The sequence below is a fragment of the Anneissia japonica genome, unplaced genomic scaffold (assembly GCF_011630105.1).
Source record: "Anneissia japonica isolate Jap-2015-1 unplaced genomic scaffold, ASM1163010v1 scaffold1606_len605190_cov180, whole genome shotgun sequence".
NCBI lineage: Eukaryota > Metazoa > Echinodermata > Crinoidea > Comatulida > Comatulidae > Anneissia > Anneissia japonica.
Genome location: NW_022749369.1, coordinates 65,808 through 81,089, shown reverse-complemented (window position 1 = coordinate 81,089; position 15,282 = coordinate 65,808). Strand labels below are relative to the sequence as shown.

The following is a 15,282-nucleotide window of genomic DNA, read 5'->3' as shown; positions in this document are numbered from 1 at the left end:
TATATAAAAAAAGTATACATCAACATTACAGACATAATATTTATTTCATCAAATATTTTGAGCACTACCACTTGTACACATTCATACATAAATACCTAATCGAGAGAGAGAAAGAGAGAGAGAGAGGGAGATATGTTATAAAATCATTTAGGAGAAACGCTTGATTTGTATGTTTCATTATAAAATCATTTAGGAGAAACGCTTGATTTGTATGTTTCAGGTGGAGGTGCTAGAACTGCTCATGCTAAAACTTGGTTCAATAGTACCAGTAACTATACAACCAAAGTCAACTTTGAGAAAAGGGTTCGTCAATATTTTGATTTTGATTTTATCTTTGATGTAACTATTCATGCAAATAATGTCATGATCATTTTTCATTTATTTAGTATATACTACCAACAAATGCAAAAGTATCGTGTATCCTTGTTCCCTTTAATCATAGGCGACGGCACAGTGTGAACCCGGTAAGCACATTGCTTAGGCCCGGTAAACACTTTTCATGCAAGGAATCTTATGATTGGGCATGTAAATTCGCCAGAATTTAGCCTATTATTTTGTTAAAATTAGTAGATAAACATTCAAAACACTGAGGCATTTTAACAAGTAAATTTGTAATTTAATATTGAATAGAGATATACATCAGGAACATCAGTGGAATGACGGTTGCTCAACCGTGATATTCTATTGTATACTAGTACATTGAAAAGTATCATGTTTATAATTCGTTATCAGTTTTATCATGTTATTCATATTTTACATTGAATTGTAGAAAAATACAAATAAATGGTTAAAATTGCAGTGATTTTAAAATTTTTTTTTATTGTAGTGGCCTTCGCCTGCTCAGTACAGTAGCAAGCCACTCCTGGGAAGGAGACATTACACGCTACCAGATTTCCCAGTCTACACTATTGGAGTCAGATCTAATTTTGTAATTAACAAAAAAGGTACATTTTACAATCGTATTTCTTATAATATGAATTTAGATAAAAATATAAATGTTATAATTATTTATTATTAAATTATTATAAAATGATAATTATATATAATATATATATATATATATAAAATTAATAAAATTGTTTCATAAACTATTAGCGAAGTGCAAATTTATAATTATTTATTATTAAATTATTATAAAATAATAATACATAGTATATATATATATATATATATATATATATATATATATATAATTAATAAAATTGTTTCATCAACTATTAGCGAAGTGCAAATAAATTCAAATTCACATAATATAAATATTAAATATTATTATTATTGATAATCACAATAATATTTAATATAAATATTAAATATTATTGTGATTATCAATGTGATACCACATCACCTGCTGCAACATCTGCCTCTATACAACGATACTGATCGCAATGTTATAATTTAAATACCAATAGTAAGTTCCGAAGTACTGATGTAATGAATTGTTGAAAGCAGGCCACTTTAATGTCTGCTTGCTATTATTAAGCTTTCTTAGAAAAGGGGTGCTTATTATTCAACTGAACCTGATTTTAATACCTTCCACATGTATGATTTCCAAAATTGTACCTAAGGTACTATAATTCAAAAAGCATTTTTATTCAAACAAGCATTGTAATTAAGCACCCTTTTGCAAAATTGTGGCTATGGCAAAACCAGCCGTTTGTAAGAAAAATTATAAATTGAGGTTTTTGTTTTTAAATTCTGCATGAGTTTTTCTTGATCAACTATTAGCAAAGTGCAAATTTAGAATAAAATATAAATGTTATAATTATTTATTATTAAATTATTATAAAATAATAATACATAGTATATATATATATATATATATATATATATATATATATATAATTAATAAAATTGTTTCATCAACTATTAGCGAAGTGCAAATAAATTCAAATTCACATAATATAAATATTAAATATTATGTTTTTCATCTGTGGTATCAATGTGATACCACATCACCGGCTGCAACATCTGCCTCTATACAATGATACTGATCGCAATGTTAATTATAAGTTAAATACCAATAATAGGTTCCGATGTACTGATGTAATGAATTGTTGAAAGCAGGCCACTTTAATGTCTGCTTGCTATTATTAAGCTTTCTTAGAAAAGGGGTGCTTATTATTCAACTGAACCTGATTTTAATACCTTCCACATGTATGATTTCCAAAATACTATAATTCAAAAAGCATTTTTATTCAAACAAGCATTGTAATTAAGCACCCTTTTGCAAAATTGTGGCTATGGCAAAACCAGCCGTTTGTAAGAAAAATTATAAATTGAGGTTTTTGTTTTTAGATTCTGCATGAGTTTTTCTTGAACACCAGTGTTTATTTGATGGAAATTGGTTGAGTATTAGCGAAGTTATGAATATTTAATTAATTGAATATCAGCCATGTAGATTTTGAAAAAACAGCTTCCAAAGATTCCAAAATCAATGGTTTAAAATTTGTATTTTAAAAATAATTTTAATATACTTTTCAGTTATAGATTTAGTGGCTGATATTTTGCAGAAATGTTCTTCAATATATCTTTTTTATAAAAACATGAATTCTGATTCTCTAATGCTTTTAGGCGCTTGTGGGAAATATGAAATTGCAAAAAAAGACATTTTTTATCAGAGCCAGTCACAATTATCAAAGCACTATATATGTACAGCGGTAATAGGCCAAAATAAAACCTTGGAATTATTCACTAACCCTGCCCCATAGACATCGTTGGAAGATCCCACAAGAGCAGGAGAAGATCCAGTTGGAGGGGCGGGCACATTCCCCCTCCGCTGTTTTGCCAATAAATTTTAAAAATTTCAATGTATATAAATGTTATCTGCTACTCACTTATCTATTCTGCCCCCATTTGAAAAATTATGGATCCGCCCGAGCACAAGACAATAGCTATTCATAAAGAAACATGGTCGTAAACGTAAATGTGTATTTGTGCGACATATGTATTCCTGGACGCCTAAAAGCATCCATCACAGTTTATTACCCTGTGATAGAGGGCGCAAAGGTGAATTGGGGGTCAAGATTATTAGTTGAGGGTTGCTAACTCACAAAATAGGATGAGGATATGAGGTGATTTTTAACTATTTCAGTGTGGTTTTTTTTTGCTTTGAAGATTTTCAATAGGGGATGAATTGAGGGTGGGGACACAAACTTTTTTTGGAGGGACATGCACACCGCCCTACGCAGCCCTAGATACTCTTGAATAAGTGGGATCATGCGGCACAGTTGTTTCCGTGCATATGCAAGATTCTACTTTTACCCTCATGCCTAAAGGAATATAGGTAAAAATGGCCCCGGAAAAAATGGCCCAGGAAAAATTTTTTCTTGGGCCATTTTTTCCGGGGCCGTACACCGCCTAACAAGAGCTGCAAACACAATTACAATATAAAAATAGCACTGATTATGTAGCTGAGTATTCAAAAGAAAGCCATTGTAAAACTTGCCCTTAGGTACTTTGGAAATGCTCTGATAAACCAGCCTAATTATTCTTTCTGGGCACAATTTGCTTTGTCAGACTTGTCAGACCCATCATGACATACTGTAATAAGTTGTGTAAGTGGTTCATGTCAAAAATATTCTTTACATATATTTTTTTTCTACCACATACTAATTGGTGCAATACATACAATAAAAGAGGTGAACTTATGACATGTTATTTTCTGTTTCCTATTCATTTTTTTGAAGATATATGAAGATTTTTTATTTTGTAAAGAATGGAATTATTGTATGCCTATTAGCTCTTGGGGAAAAGCCATAGAGGCTTTTTTGATTGATCTGTGACACTTCCAAAAGGTGTATGTATATGTATAAAAAGAAAGTTTCTCTTTTATTTAAGCATCATTAGGCATCCTGATAATAAATAAAAGCGAAACATTTTTTTTAAAAAACAAAATGGCCTTGTCAATTTTTAAAGTGACATACTTAAAATCAGTGCACATCCTAATGATATGTCATTACTGTATGTCAGTCATTATAACTTTTTAATGTTGGTCTATACTGTTGCAGGTGCAGATCCCCCCTCTCCCCGTTTTGACACTAAATTTTAGTACATATCAATGTAATGTATTGAAATAAGAAAAAAAAGTAATACAAGCCCGTAGCCAGGATTTTGGTAGGGGGAGTTCTTTTTGATACTGAAAGGGCACTTGCGAGCACCATTGGCTGGGGCCAGGGGGGCTGCCAAGGGCCCCGGGGGGTCCAGGGCCAAAACCCTGGGGAGGTCCAGCATTCTAAGCATTTACAGGTGTTATTTAATTGATTTGAGAGGCCATACATTAAAAAAAATGTATATATTAAAGAGGTAATTTTTTGAGTTGGGAAAAGATAAAAAAAAAAAAAAAAAAATTACTACTTTAGTACTACAGTAAATTTGGTAATTTAACAACAGTAGCATGATACAAACTCCAAAGAATCCAGTATGATTTATTCTTTATTTTTTATTTATATAGCACATTGGAAGTTGTATCATACTATACTCACTTAAGACAATCAATAACAAAAAGAACCGAGACAAATTTGTATGGTTGGTTGTAGCGTATTATAATCATATATATATATACACAGGTGAAACTATCCCCCGCCGGACACCATCCCGGTATCGAGTCAAGGTTTCGGGGCCTGAATTTTTTATGTTACTAGGTAGGCCTAACAATCAGGTATTAAAATAGGACTTTTAATGATGATAGGCTCTAGGCTAGGCCTAAAGTGTAGGCTAGCCAGCCTTTGTTAAAGGGCACTTCATGAAATGGGGGGTTTGTTCAAACCCAACGAACCCACCTGGCTACGGGCTTGTAATACAAAAGCCCCCTGTTTAAAATAATTTTGGGTCCGCCCTTGTGTTGAGACAGTGCCTTATTACCATTGTTTATGTGTAATGTTTTAAAATGAGACTTTAATCAGTATAGTGCCCAAATGTTTAAGCTTGTGCATGTGCAAAAGTCACCAATGCAATCTATTACAATGCACGGGAAATGCCATTGTAAACATGTACAATATTGTAAATCGTATGTGAAAGTTGCTTGATCGATTGATTTAAATATATAAATTGCCGGAGGTTAATTGGAGCTTGTATTAGTATACCAAACTCAAATGATGATGTAAACATGTACGATGGACAGAAATATTTGTGTGTTAAGTAATATATAATTATTTTACAACAGTATTCATATTGTATTAAAGTACACATAGTTCTGAAACAAACTTTTGTTGTTGATTGAAGTAACTCATTCAAAATGACGAGACATAAATACAGTTATAAATAATTATATTATTTCACACACAAATATATTTGCCCATTGTACATGCTTACATTGTCATTTGTGTGCACTGTAATTAGTTTACATCTGATACTTTGAAAATGCTTGCATTTTCACAAAAAATAATATTATTATTATTTCACAATGCAAACCTTCAGACAGTATTTATATTGCCTATTTTAAAAAATCTGATAGCTGATAGCAAATATTACAACATGCATTTCCTTTTGGGATTCTAGCGACTTCCCATATTCCAGTTCAGGTCCATTGGAACCACACCAGCCACACCGGCTTACTTTTAAAAATACATTTAGGTATAAAAATAAAATAACAATATAAAATGTGTTATCACCACACCTCAGCCTCAACCAATGGGGCTGAGGTGGGTGTCTTTGCCCCTGAAGTTGGCCTAAGGAAGCGGCACAATTTCTGGCATCCAAAATGTGCTCATCAACCATGTGGGGGTTGACTGGGTATTAACTCTAGTTCCCACAAACTCTAAATCCAATCTGCCTCTTGAGGGGGATAAGGGTAGTGGGTCTTCAGGGTTAAAACCAAATTTGTTAAGCCCCCTCCACCTCCATCCAGAAAGTTGGGAAACAATATCTAATTTATATTGGTTTATCATGTACATAAAAACAGGAAAAATGAGCTTGGGTCGTCAGTAACGCCGGCCCTGGTAAGGTTTCAGGGTGCGAAGCATGCTGGTCACCAGAGCCATTTTCAGGATTTTAGAGATCAAAAAAAAAAAAAATCAACAGAAATCAAATACAAATACAAAGATTTATTATAAAAAGAATATAGATATAAAGTAATAAAATCACTGTGTTTCGTCAATAGCCTTTATATGCACACGCTCAGTAGGCCTATCGCAGTCAGTGTATAACTGATATAACGGATACTGGTACTGGCCGGTATAAGCATGTACAATGCGCCTCTTCCTTGACGTTATAAAGCGCATTTCTTTTCCATTCATTGGGTCCACATGCTTTAAGTGTTGCTACGGTGTACGGTAAGAATTGCCCCGGAAAAAATGGCCCCGGTAAAAATGGCCCCGGAAAAAATGGCCCCAAGTGAGAGGTAGGTAAAATAATAATAATAGTTGGATTTGTAGAAAAAATGGCCCAATAATAAAATTCTGTATTAAAACTGATTTTTGAAATCATTATATGCATTTTTTTAAACTGAAATAATTTAGTTTTTAAAAGGAATTTAACATCAAATAAATTGCCATTTACATTTTACTTTTTGCAGAAATTACATATTCAATGATAAAATATTCAAAGATAAAAAAAAGCCATGAATAACACATTTTTTTTCCCATTTAAATGTTAAAAAATAGCAACAACATAATCAATAAATCAACATAAATCATGCATTTATTAATACTAAAATAATTTATTTGTGGCCAATTTCAAGGAAACGGAATGACAATTTTCCAGAAATTCAATCCGGGTATTGGTAAACCCCACAAACAATGAGTTTATATGAACATCAAATTATTATTTTTCTTTTTTTAGAAAAAGAGTTCTACAATGGTAATTAAAGGGTTTTGATGGGGTTTGCAGTGTTTGTAGGATTGTGGTGTATTTGCAAGTATTTTTTCACCAAAAAAAATCAACATTTTAACCAAAAAATAGGTTCTTATAAATATTTAATTTTCTTATTGATATACCAGGTGAGTCAATCATAATTTAATTGTTTGGTTTTCTACAGTGTGTTTTAGGAGGTTTTGGGATTTAGCAATACCATTTGATCCTACCATAATTACTTTACCTTCACAATTACACGCCATTTTAATTCTTAGCATAATTGCCATATTTACATAACTATGTATATAATATAGTATCTCAGTTTACATTATTTAGTATAGTCTTAGGCACTTAAATTTACTTGGCAGGGAGTAGAAACCAAGTATGCAATTAAATAAGCTGCTTAAATAAATGTATTCCTAATTATTCAGTTTACTTTAAAAACAATATTTGATTAACAAACACTTCTTTGAAGTAACTCTAGGCAGAGCATTTGTTGAAGTAAAGTTAACCTCCCTTTTCCCATATATGAACTTGTCATTCAAACACACAATTGATCCACATGATTTAACTACTGTTTTATTTGCACTGTTTATAACATGTAAAGTTATTTCATTTGATACTTAACAAAAATGAATTTTGTGGTTATCTATGAGTTGCATATTTTGGTAGTTGAAGTACAGTATGTATGTCATTCCTCTATACTTTGTTAGTGCAATAACGTTTTTAAAACTTATTTCAACTATAAAAAATGTTCAATGGCCGTTGTTTTCTGATAATCTCTCAGTACATTATTTGCATCTGTTGTGTAACTGTATTTGTTATTGATTCAATTCTTGCTTATTACAGTATTTAAATATTTGAAAATTAAAAAAAAAAAAATCATTTCTATTACTGAATTTTTTCATTGGGGCCATTTTTACCTACTTGTCATTTGGGGCCATTTTTATTGGGGCCATTTTTACCGGGGCCATTTTTTCCGGGGCCATTTTTTCTGGGGCCATTTTTTCCGGGGCCATTCTTACCTACATTCATTGCTACTGCTAATCAGGATTAAAACCCAGATGTCAATTTTTATTCTAAATAGTGTAATTTTTTAACTTTGTAAGCATTTTAGACCTCTATGCCAAATACCTGTACTAGTAATTTATTTTACTGTGGACAAAAAAAAATTAGGACTACACTACTTATTGTTACGCCTGCCAACGTGGAAGCCAAACAGAAAACATTATTATTTTGCAATTTGTACAAGGTATATTCTATACTTCATCATTTGATCTTTAAAATGACACCATGAAGGCGTCGAAATGTCGATCTTTTCTTTTTAGCGTTATTTTTATATTAAATATTTCTACAATGTATTCCATTATTTATGTTGGGCGATGCACTACAAAAATATTCTTTTGAAAACTTATTTCTAAAGCAACTGAATTATCGGAATGATCACTACAAAAATACTCTTTTGAAAACCTATTTTTAGCATTTTGAATTATCAGAACTATTGTGTTCAAGAAATGCCACTGATGAAAAGATATCCACCTGCTACCTATTTTCCTAATAATTCGTTTGTTTGTTGTTTTTTTTTTTTTTTATATAGAAAAACCAGAAAATCTTATCTGTATGTTTTGTTGTACGATAATAAATTGGCTATCATAAAGCCTGGGCAGAATTTTAATGGTTATAGAAATAAAAATGTAGTTTACCACAGGAGGCCTTTTGTGGTTTACTGTCACCAACCATGGTTTCACTTTGCACTCATTAATCCCACATGATTCGTACCATGCCGTAGTCATCGTTTTCATCATCATCATCAACAACAACAAAATTTATCTGATTGATTGAAGCTCTAGATCCGCCCCTAATATTCTCTGATTGCTAGTGGGAATCCATCCCATATGACATCATTTGTGTGATACCCAGCGTGAGCTCTGGATCCGCACTTGAATGATAATAATGTAATACTTAGATAGTAAAATATGAAATGTGATCACTTTAAATTTTTGATTAAATTTTTCAAGTGTTTTAGTTTATCACAGATGGTTTCTCTTAATGCCATTAATCTACTACAATAAGTTCTCATGAATTTGCCTTATATGGCAATGAATACACATTGGGATCTTCTTTTAATGTGATTGATAATGAAATGTACATGTAGGTCAACTCCAAGACACATAATGAAGTACAAATGACTTGTCCTAAAATCATCAGATACCATTGTTGTTTAGAAATGATATTTGATTAAATTTTAATATTATCATAATTTAAATGCAAATGTAAGTATTTTCACTGATTGCCATCACAAATAAATTCCAAATAAAATAATATTTCAACATTTAATTAGACCATTAGGAATAAAATTCCATATTTACAAATATTCACCTGAAGAAGTGCACTGTGTGCACGAAAGCTTGTGTACTGTCATAAATAAACTAGTCATAAAAGTACTGAATATCATGAGTTTTATTTTCTATTATATATTAGACTAGTACGGCTTATCTATTTTTCATATTTACAAATATTTATACCAAAATATTTACAGAAAACAAACCAAGGGAACAATCAGGGTTCTCAAATTTATATGAGTGTAGGGAATTCAATAAGATTAGAAACCATGGGAAATGTACCAAAAGCTATTCATAAAAAATGTACATTAAAAATTATTTTACAGTATTATATAATACTTTTTTTTATCACAGGATCGGAATATGAGCCTTCTCCAAATGAGTACTATCCTCATAGATCAATTGCGTTGACGTTACCCAGTGCTCCAGCGTACACATTTGGATCCAGGCACACTGGAACATGTACATCCATCAGGAATACAGACCGTAAGTCTTACTTTTAAAAAAAAAATTATTTAATAAATTTTAATTGTACAAATTTACGATTTTATATTAGACTAGAATGTTTATGTGTTTATTCATTTGCAAAGAAAATATTTTCTAATGTTCGATTGAAAGCTAATAATATAAGAGTGCTATATAAATATAATTATTTTTGTTATTATTATTATTAATATTAATGTAGGCAAATTCAAATATTTAATTTTATTTCTTGTAATTTTAAGCCCTATAAATTTGTTGCTCTATACTGTTGATATTTTTTGTTTTAGCAAACAACCCTGGTCCTGGAAATTACACTCCACAAATCAAGTTTATGTCAACGAAACGACATCGACCATCCTTTACAATCAAAGGTGTAAGAGTTCCCAAGAGTCACATGCTGGGACCACATGCAACACTTTGAAAAATAGTTAGAGCTGTCATCATCTATTTACTTAAATTGATGTGCTTTAAGCAAGAGAGAGGAGGCATCATTCCAGGGGCAGAAATGTCCAAAAGGTGGGGGGGGGCGGAAGGGGGGCCGAAAGTTGGGCCGATTGAGACAACACTGTCGTAGGGGGTCCGGGGCATGCCCCCGCGAAATTTTTGTGTTCTAAACGCCCGAACATAAAATTTGAGGCATTCTGGGCTATCATTTTTTTCTTTTTCTCTCTTTTTTTCTTTTTTCTTTTCTTTTTTTTACCTCCCAAAAGTGGGGGCCGGGGCCCCTGCATTCATTCGTTCATGTGAATGCATAATCACAGGGGCTAAACTGGTCTAAATGTAGCTTCCTTTAGCGAATGCTCGTGTATAATGAATTCTATAGTTGCTGTTATCCGTTGACTGGAACAGTCGTAGCATGGTCACCAACAAGTAGGTTTACAGCTCCTTAACAAGGAGTCATAACATCGAATGAAGGTGATTGAGAGGTAGTGAAATAGTGAGGACAAGACATAAGGCCTACAAGCACCACATTAGAATGACAGTAAACAACTCAAAGTGAAGGAACAGAAACAGAAATATAAGCAAACAGATGTTTTCTCAAACTTCTAATAATAATTAATACCAAAAATGCTAAATTAGCATGCATTTCATCATGGAATGCAGATTAAAAATTGAAAGTGGATTAAGAGATATTGTTGTTTTGCCCCAGTTATATTTTGGATAAATGGAGTTGATAATGATCAATTTGCAATGAACAACGTCTGACTAAACATCTAAAAATGACCTTTACATGGGTTAGTGCAAGGGGCACCTGCAGATGGTCATTATGCATCATCAACCTCTAAGTTAGCCCATTCAGTCATTCCTATAATGAACCTGATTAAAGCCATCTAGACCAAATTTGTGTGATTGATTTTGGTGTTACATTTACGAAATCGACCACCTAACTCATTGATAGTGCATTTGTTCTTACAACACAACTTTTTGTTATCAATGTACAAAATATACACAAAAAAACCAGTATTTTCTAATTTTACGAACAAAACAATACGAAAATCTTGTACTAATCCTGCCTAAACATGTCCATGTTTAATGCCTATTTTGGCATGCAAAATGTTACCTATGCCTACGTTTACTAGATACCTTTTCTATACCTCTTTACATTTCTGTGCTCTTTTACCTAAGGATACACTTGTGGTAGCTTAAACAAGTAACCTACTTCCTATTTCTTCTTAGTTTCTTATATTGATATTCAGTATTAAATAATATACAAAAGAAAACATTTACAAAGGCCAGGCACATACAAATATAAGGAAGTAAGAAGTTTCAGCATTATATCATATATATCAACATTATAATGAAACTCGGTATAAGTGTGCCAGATTTTAATAGTTTTAAAGTTTTATATGTATAATATATGTGATCGTGTTTCTTGAAGTGTTGTTAGATGATGATTACGATAATGAACTAGCTGCTGTATAATTATAGGTTATATTGTATTTTTAAATATATACTTCCTGAGGTCAAATAAAAAAATCACCTTCATGTAAATCACTAAATTGCTCATTTACTGACCGAAATATATTTTTGTACGAAAACTTTAAAAATGTCTATGTGGATGTAGTAATTCATTTTTGGTGAGTGTTCCAGGTCTGTTTCTCTTTTCTTTTATGTATTTTAATATGCATTTAGGCTATTTTGTATTGTTAAATAGTCCTACCCTAAAATACCCTACTAAAAAATTCTGGTATGAATTGCTCATTTACGGGTCAATATTTATTCATTACACCGAAAAAAAAAACAGGTTTTGGGAGAAAAAAATGTTGTAACAAGGAAACTTATTGTTCTGGTAATTGCTTGGTGTTTGTCACGGTTTTATTTTGCACAAGTATATATGATGTGTAATATACAATTGACGAGTACAGATTTATCTTATATTTAATGGTTTGTATTTTCTGATAAAACATAATTAAATACAAAAACGAGCTTATTATTGATATTCAGTTAATGTTTTTCTTTAAATATATATGTATATATACAGCTATTGTAGGGCCTACGGTATTTATTGATATGATGTGATGATGCATTTTGGTTAATAGCTGTACTTCACAAACCCCGGCCCTGGGTATGAACCAATAACATACAGTAGGCTACACAGCTACACAACTTTAATATTGTAGATAGAAATTTTGTGCTAGCTTTCGACTGTAGTGAACTATTCCATATGCCACACATTAGGCTCTTTAAGGACCGATAGAAATTAGTGTTCCCAAGTGTCAAGTTATCTGAAATTATGCCTATTATGTCATATAGATGACATACACAGATAAACACCTGTCAGTTGAAAACGCAGGTCGTACGAACTAGGCCTATTCCTTTTGCCGCATCAACTTAACTACCACAAACGTCTTTTGGAACAAACTTTTTCGGTAAGTCCTCTTGTTTTGAATTTTATTGAAAACTGTGGATATATTGTAAATTATACCGTGCAATTATATAGAATAGCCACCAACCACATGTTAGACGGCTACGACAACCGTGACGATAATGATAATATTAAATAATGATTATAAAGAGACGTAGAATTGTCAAACACCATAACATACTGGAAGCGGCAATAGGCCATCTTGGTAGAAAGGTCTCTTGTTAGAATAAATAATTATGTATTTATTTGGCATTGGTATGTGTTTATAGTAACACAAAAAGAATAGGCCTATTTCCCTTTCCCACGAGAACATGTTTCACGAACAATCGATCTTCAATATTATGTTTGTTGTGGAATTATTGTAGGCTACACTATAACATAATGGTGGTATTGATTTTTTGACATAGGGATTTCACTACCATTATTTTTTAAACTATTCTACATAACTTTCATTGATTTGTTATTAGTGGTACGGTTGGCAAGTGGGACAAAATTCTGTTGACATAAATAGCAATGTCCCAAACAGCGCCCCTTATACAATGGGGCTTTCGATGATATATATTTGTCGCGGTTTTGAGCCGACTGTGGTAATCAGACGAGTTCTTTCGATCTGAACTGTCCACCCCAAATGATATCACTGCGACTACTGATGTTGCGTAGAAATTGAGTGAACATGACATTTTGATTGTATTTATGAATGCAGCTCTGAAGTGAATCACAACCAGCACAGCGAGAAAGATGTTTAGAATATGCTATGGCTTCTGTATTTTTCTACATAGGCCTGTAACAGTACATAACATATTTTTTTTATAAGTAGGCCTATGTAGAATGCGTTAGAACCATATTTTTTTTATTTTTTTTTTATAAAACTTTATAATTCCCTTGTTTATCGGAGGCCCCAAACAAAGACATAAATTATTCTACTTTACACCAAATATTTCCACACCCGAGGATGACTGGCATCTGATACCTATGTAAGCTTAGGTTTATAATAAATCGTTTAAAAATAAAAATGCACCGTATATAAAATCTATTTTGACAATAACATGGAAACTCGTAATAGTGACTATACTGTTAGTCAAATCATAGTCAAATGAACAATTTTTAAACCACTTTATCCTGTTTTGTTTCTTGTAGCGAAGTCTCTGTTAAGATTCTGCATCATACTTGTCTGGCGTCCAATACTTCCTTCATAACCTTCTGAGTAGGCTTACATGGTAGTCTGTGGGGCAGTGGCGTATCTAGTGGGTGTTCGGGGGAGCACGCCCACCCCTCCCCACCAAAAAAGGAAGCTCGCGCCCCAGTCGCCTAGCACCCCCTAACATAATCAGACCCCCTCCCTCCATTTTCATTACTTTTGTGAGAACTAAATGGTGTTTCTGGTTCCATTGTTCGATTCATATTTAAAGAGGTCTGGGACGCGAAAGAGTGGTGGTTGATATTCCTTCAGAGTGTTTGCATTTTGTTTAAAAACATTAACAAACATTATTTGTTGTAACTGTTTTTAACTGAGTGTCTATGAAATGACAGTACCTTGCGGTAATATGGGTTTTCTAACAGAAAAAGAAAACAAACCGGTTGGACTTGGTTCGGTAAAATAAAAAGTAGTAAACACAGAGTACGGTATGTCTAAACTCAATTTCAACATCCTATGTAATACTAAATGATAGTTGTTCAACGAAATTTAAGTGCTCTGTGTGAGCGTGTTCCATCGCAAGGCCGGTCCACTGGCCGTCGGTGGGAGTCTTATCTGAGATGATCGTCGTTTTGAACGATACATTCGTGAAGACGAACGAAACACTGCGCGTCGTTGCGCCGAGTATGGTACCGGTATGCGTCGACTTCCTCACTTTCCACAGTATGCAGTCTTATTTTGCTTATTCTTTTAATGAACAGTAAAGTGGCAGCATCATCGGCTCTATTAGGCCTATGTCCTATGTTATGAAATTAATTTTTATAATTAATGTGGGTGTTAAATCCGATACGAATAACAGACTGATCAATAATATCTTCTACAGGCTAACTGACGATGATCAGAAGTGCAGCCCTGTTTACGTTGGTGAATACATTCTTCCTCAGCCAGTTGCAAACAGTTAACGCCAGCGCTGATGTTATCAGAGTCCGTAGTTGCCGTGTAGCAGATATTCAGGTTCAGCAGAACTTTGACTTGGATCAGGTGAACCAGTATATTTTAACGCGCTTCCATTTGCACCGTGGTACCCTTGGATCAGAAAATAGCTCTGTGTACAAGTGGCTTTATGCTCGACCATAGGAAAATGATATAGCTTCTCATGTGGACCAATATGTATCAAGGCATAATTTGTTATTAAGCCCTATTATGAGTAAGATAATGCATCGAACAAAAATGATAGTAAACTAACGCTCTTTTCAATAGTGTTATAAAAAGATATGTATATATCGTTCGTTAAAATCGTTTAACTTGATTGTACCACCTGTTAGTCAAAAAATTAGTGTATTCACAAAGGTGGTTTATAACAATAGAACTTTACAGGTTCATTAGGTACACCCAGCGGACACAAATCATTCTTTTCCATTTACCGACTAATATGTGTTTAATGACACGTTATAACCTGTGTTTTTATATCTTTTGTTATAAGTGCAAAGGTGTGACGTAGAAAATGTACGACGTCGTGGGCTACCTCAAAAACAAGTGTCTAACTATACATTGGATGGTGATCATGGGCTTTACATGCTAAGCGACGGAATTAGTGTGTAAGTAAGCCTACATTCCATCGCAAATTGTAGTCAGTTTTCACGCTTTTATATTACATGTTATAAAAG

General features: G+C 32.8%; 1 protein-coding gene and 1 long non-coding RNA gene across 3 annotated transcripts in view; both read left to right on the top strand.

The window, feature by feature from the left end:
- Positions 1 to 12,050, top strand: part of LOC117121068 — a 20,426-nt gene extending 8,376 nt beyond the window's left edge. For both annotated transcript variants that reach the window (XM_033266162.1, XM_033266165.1), the window contains exons 6-9: positions 221 to 303; positions 827 to 944; positions 9,486 to 9,617; positions 9,902 to 12,050. In XM_033266162.1, the coding sequence (XP_033122053.1) occupies positions 221 to 303; positions 827 to 944; positions 9,486 to 9,617; positions 9,902 to 10,035 (467 nt within the window). In that variant the 3' untranslated portion in view covers positions 10,036 to 12,050. The remainder of the gene's footprint in view (positions 1 to 220; positions 304 to 826; positions 945 to 9,485; positions 9,618 to 9,901) is intronic.
- A 64-nt stretch (positions 12,051 to 12,114) lies between these two features.
- The window catches only part of LOC117121074, a 4,966-nt gene continuing 1,798 nt past the window's right edge, over positions 12,115 to 15,282 (top strand). Inside the window, exons 1-2 of the long non-coding RNA XR_004447475.1 lie at positions 12,115 to 14,656; positions 15,099 to 15,213. This is a non-coding gene — a long non-coding RNA (uncharacterized LOC117121074). The remainder of the gene's footprint in view (positions 14,657 to 15,098; positions 15,214 to 15,282) is intronic.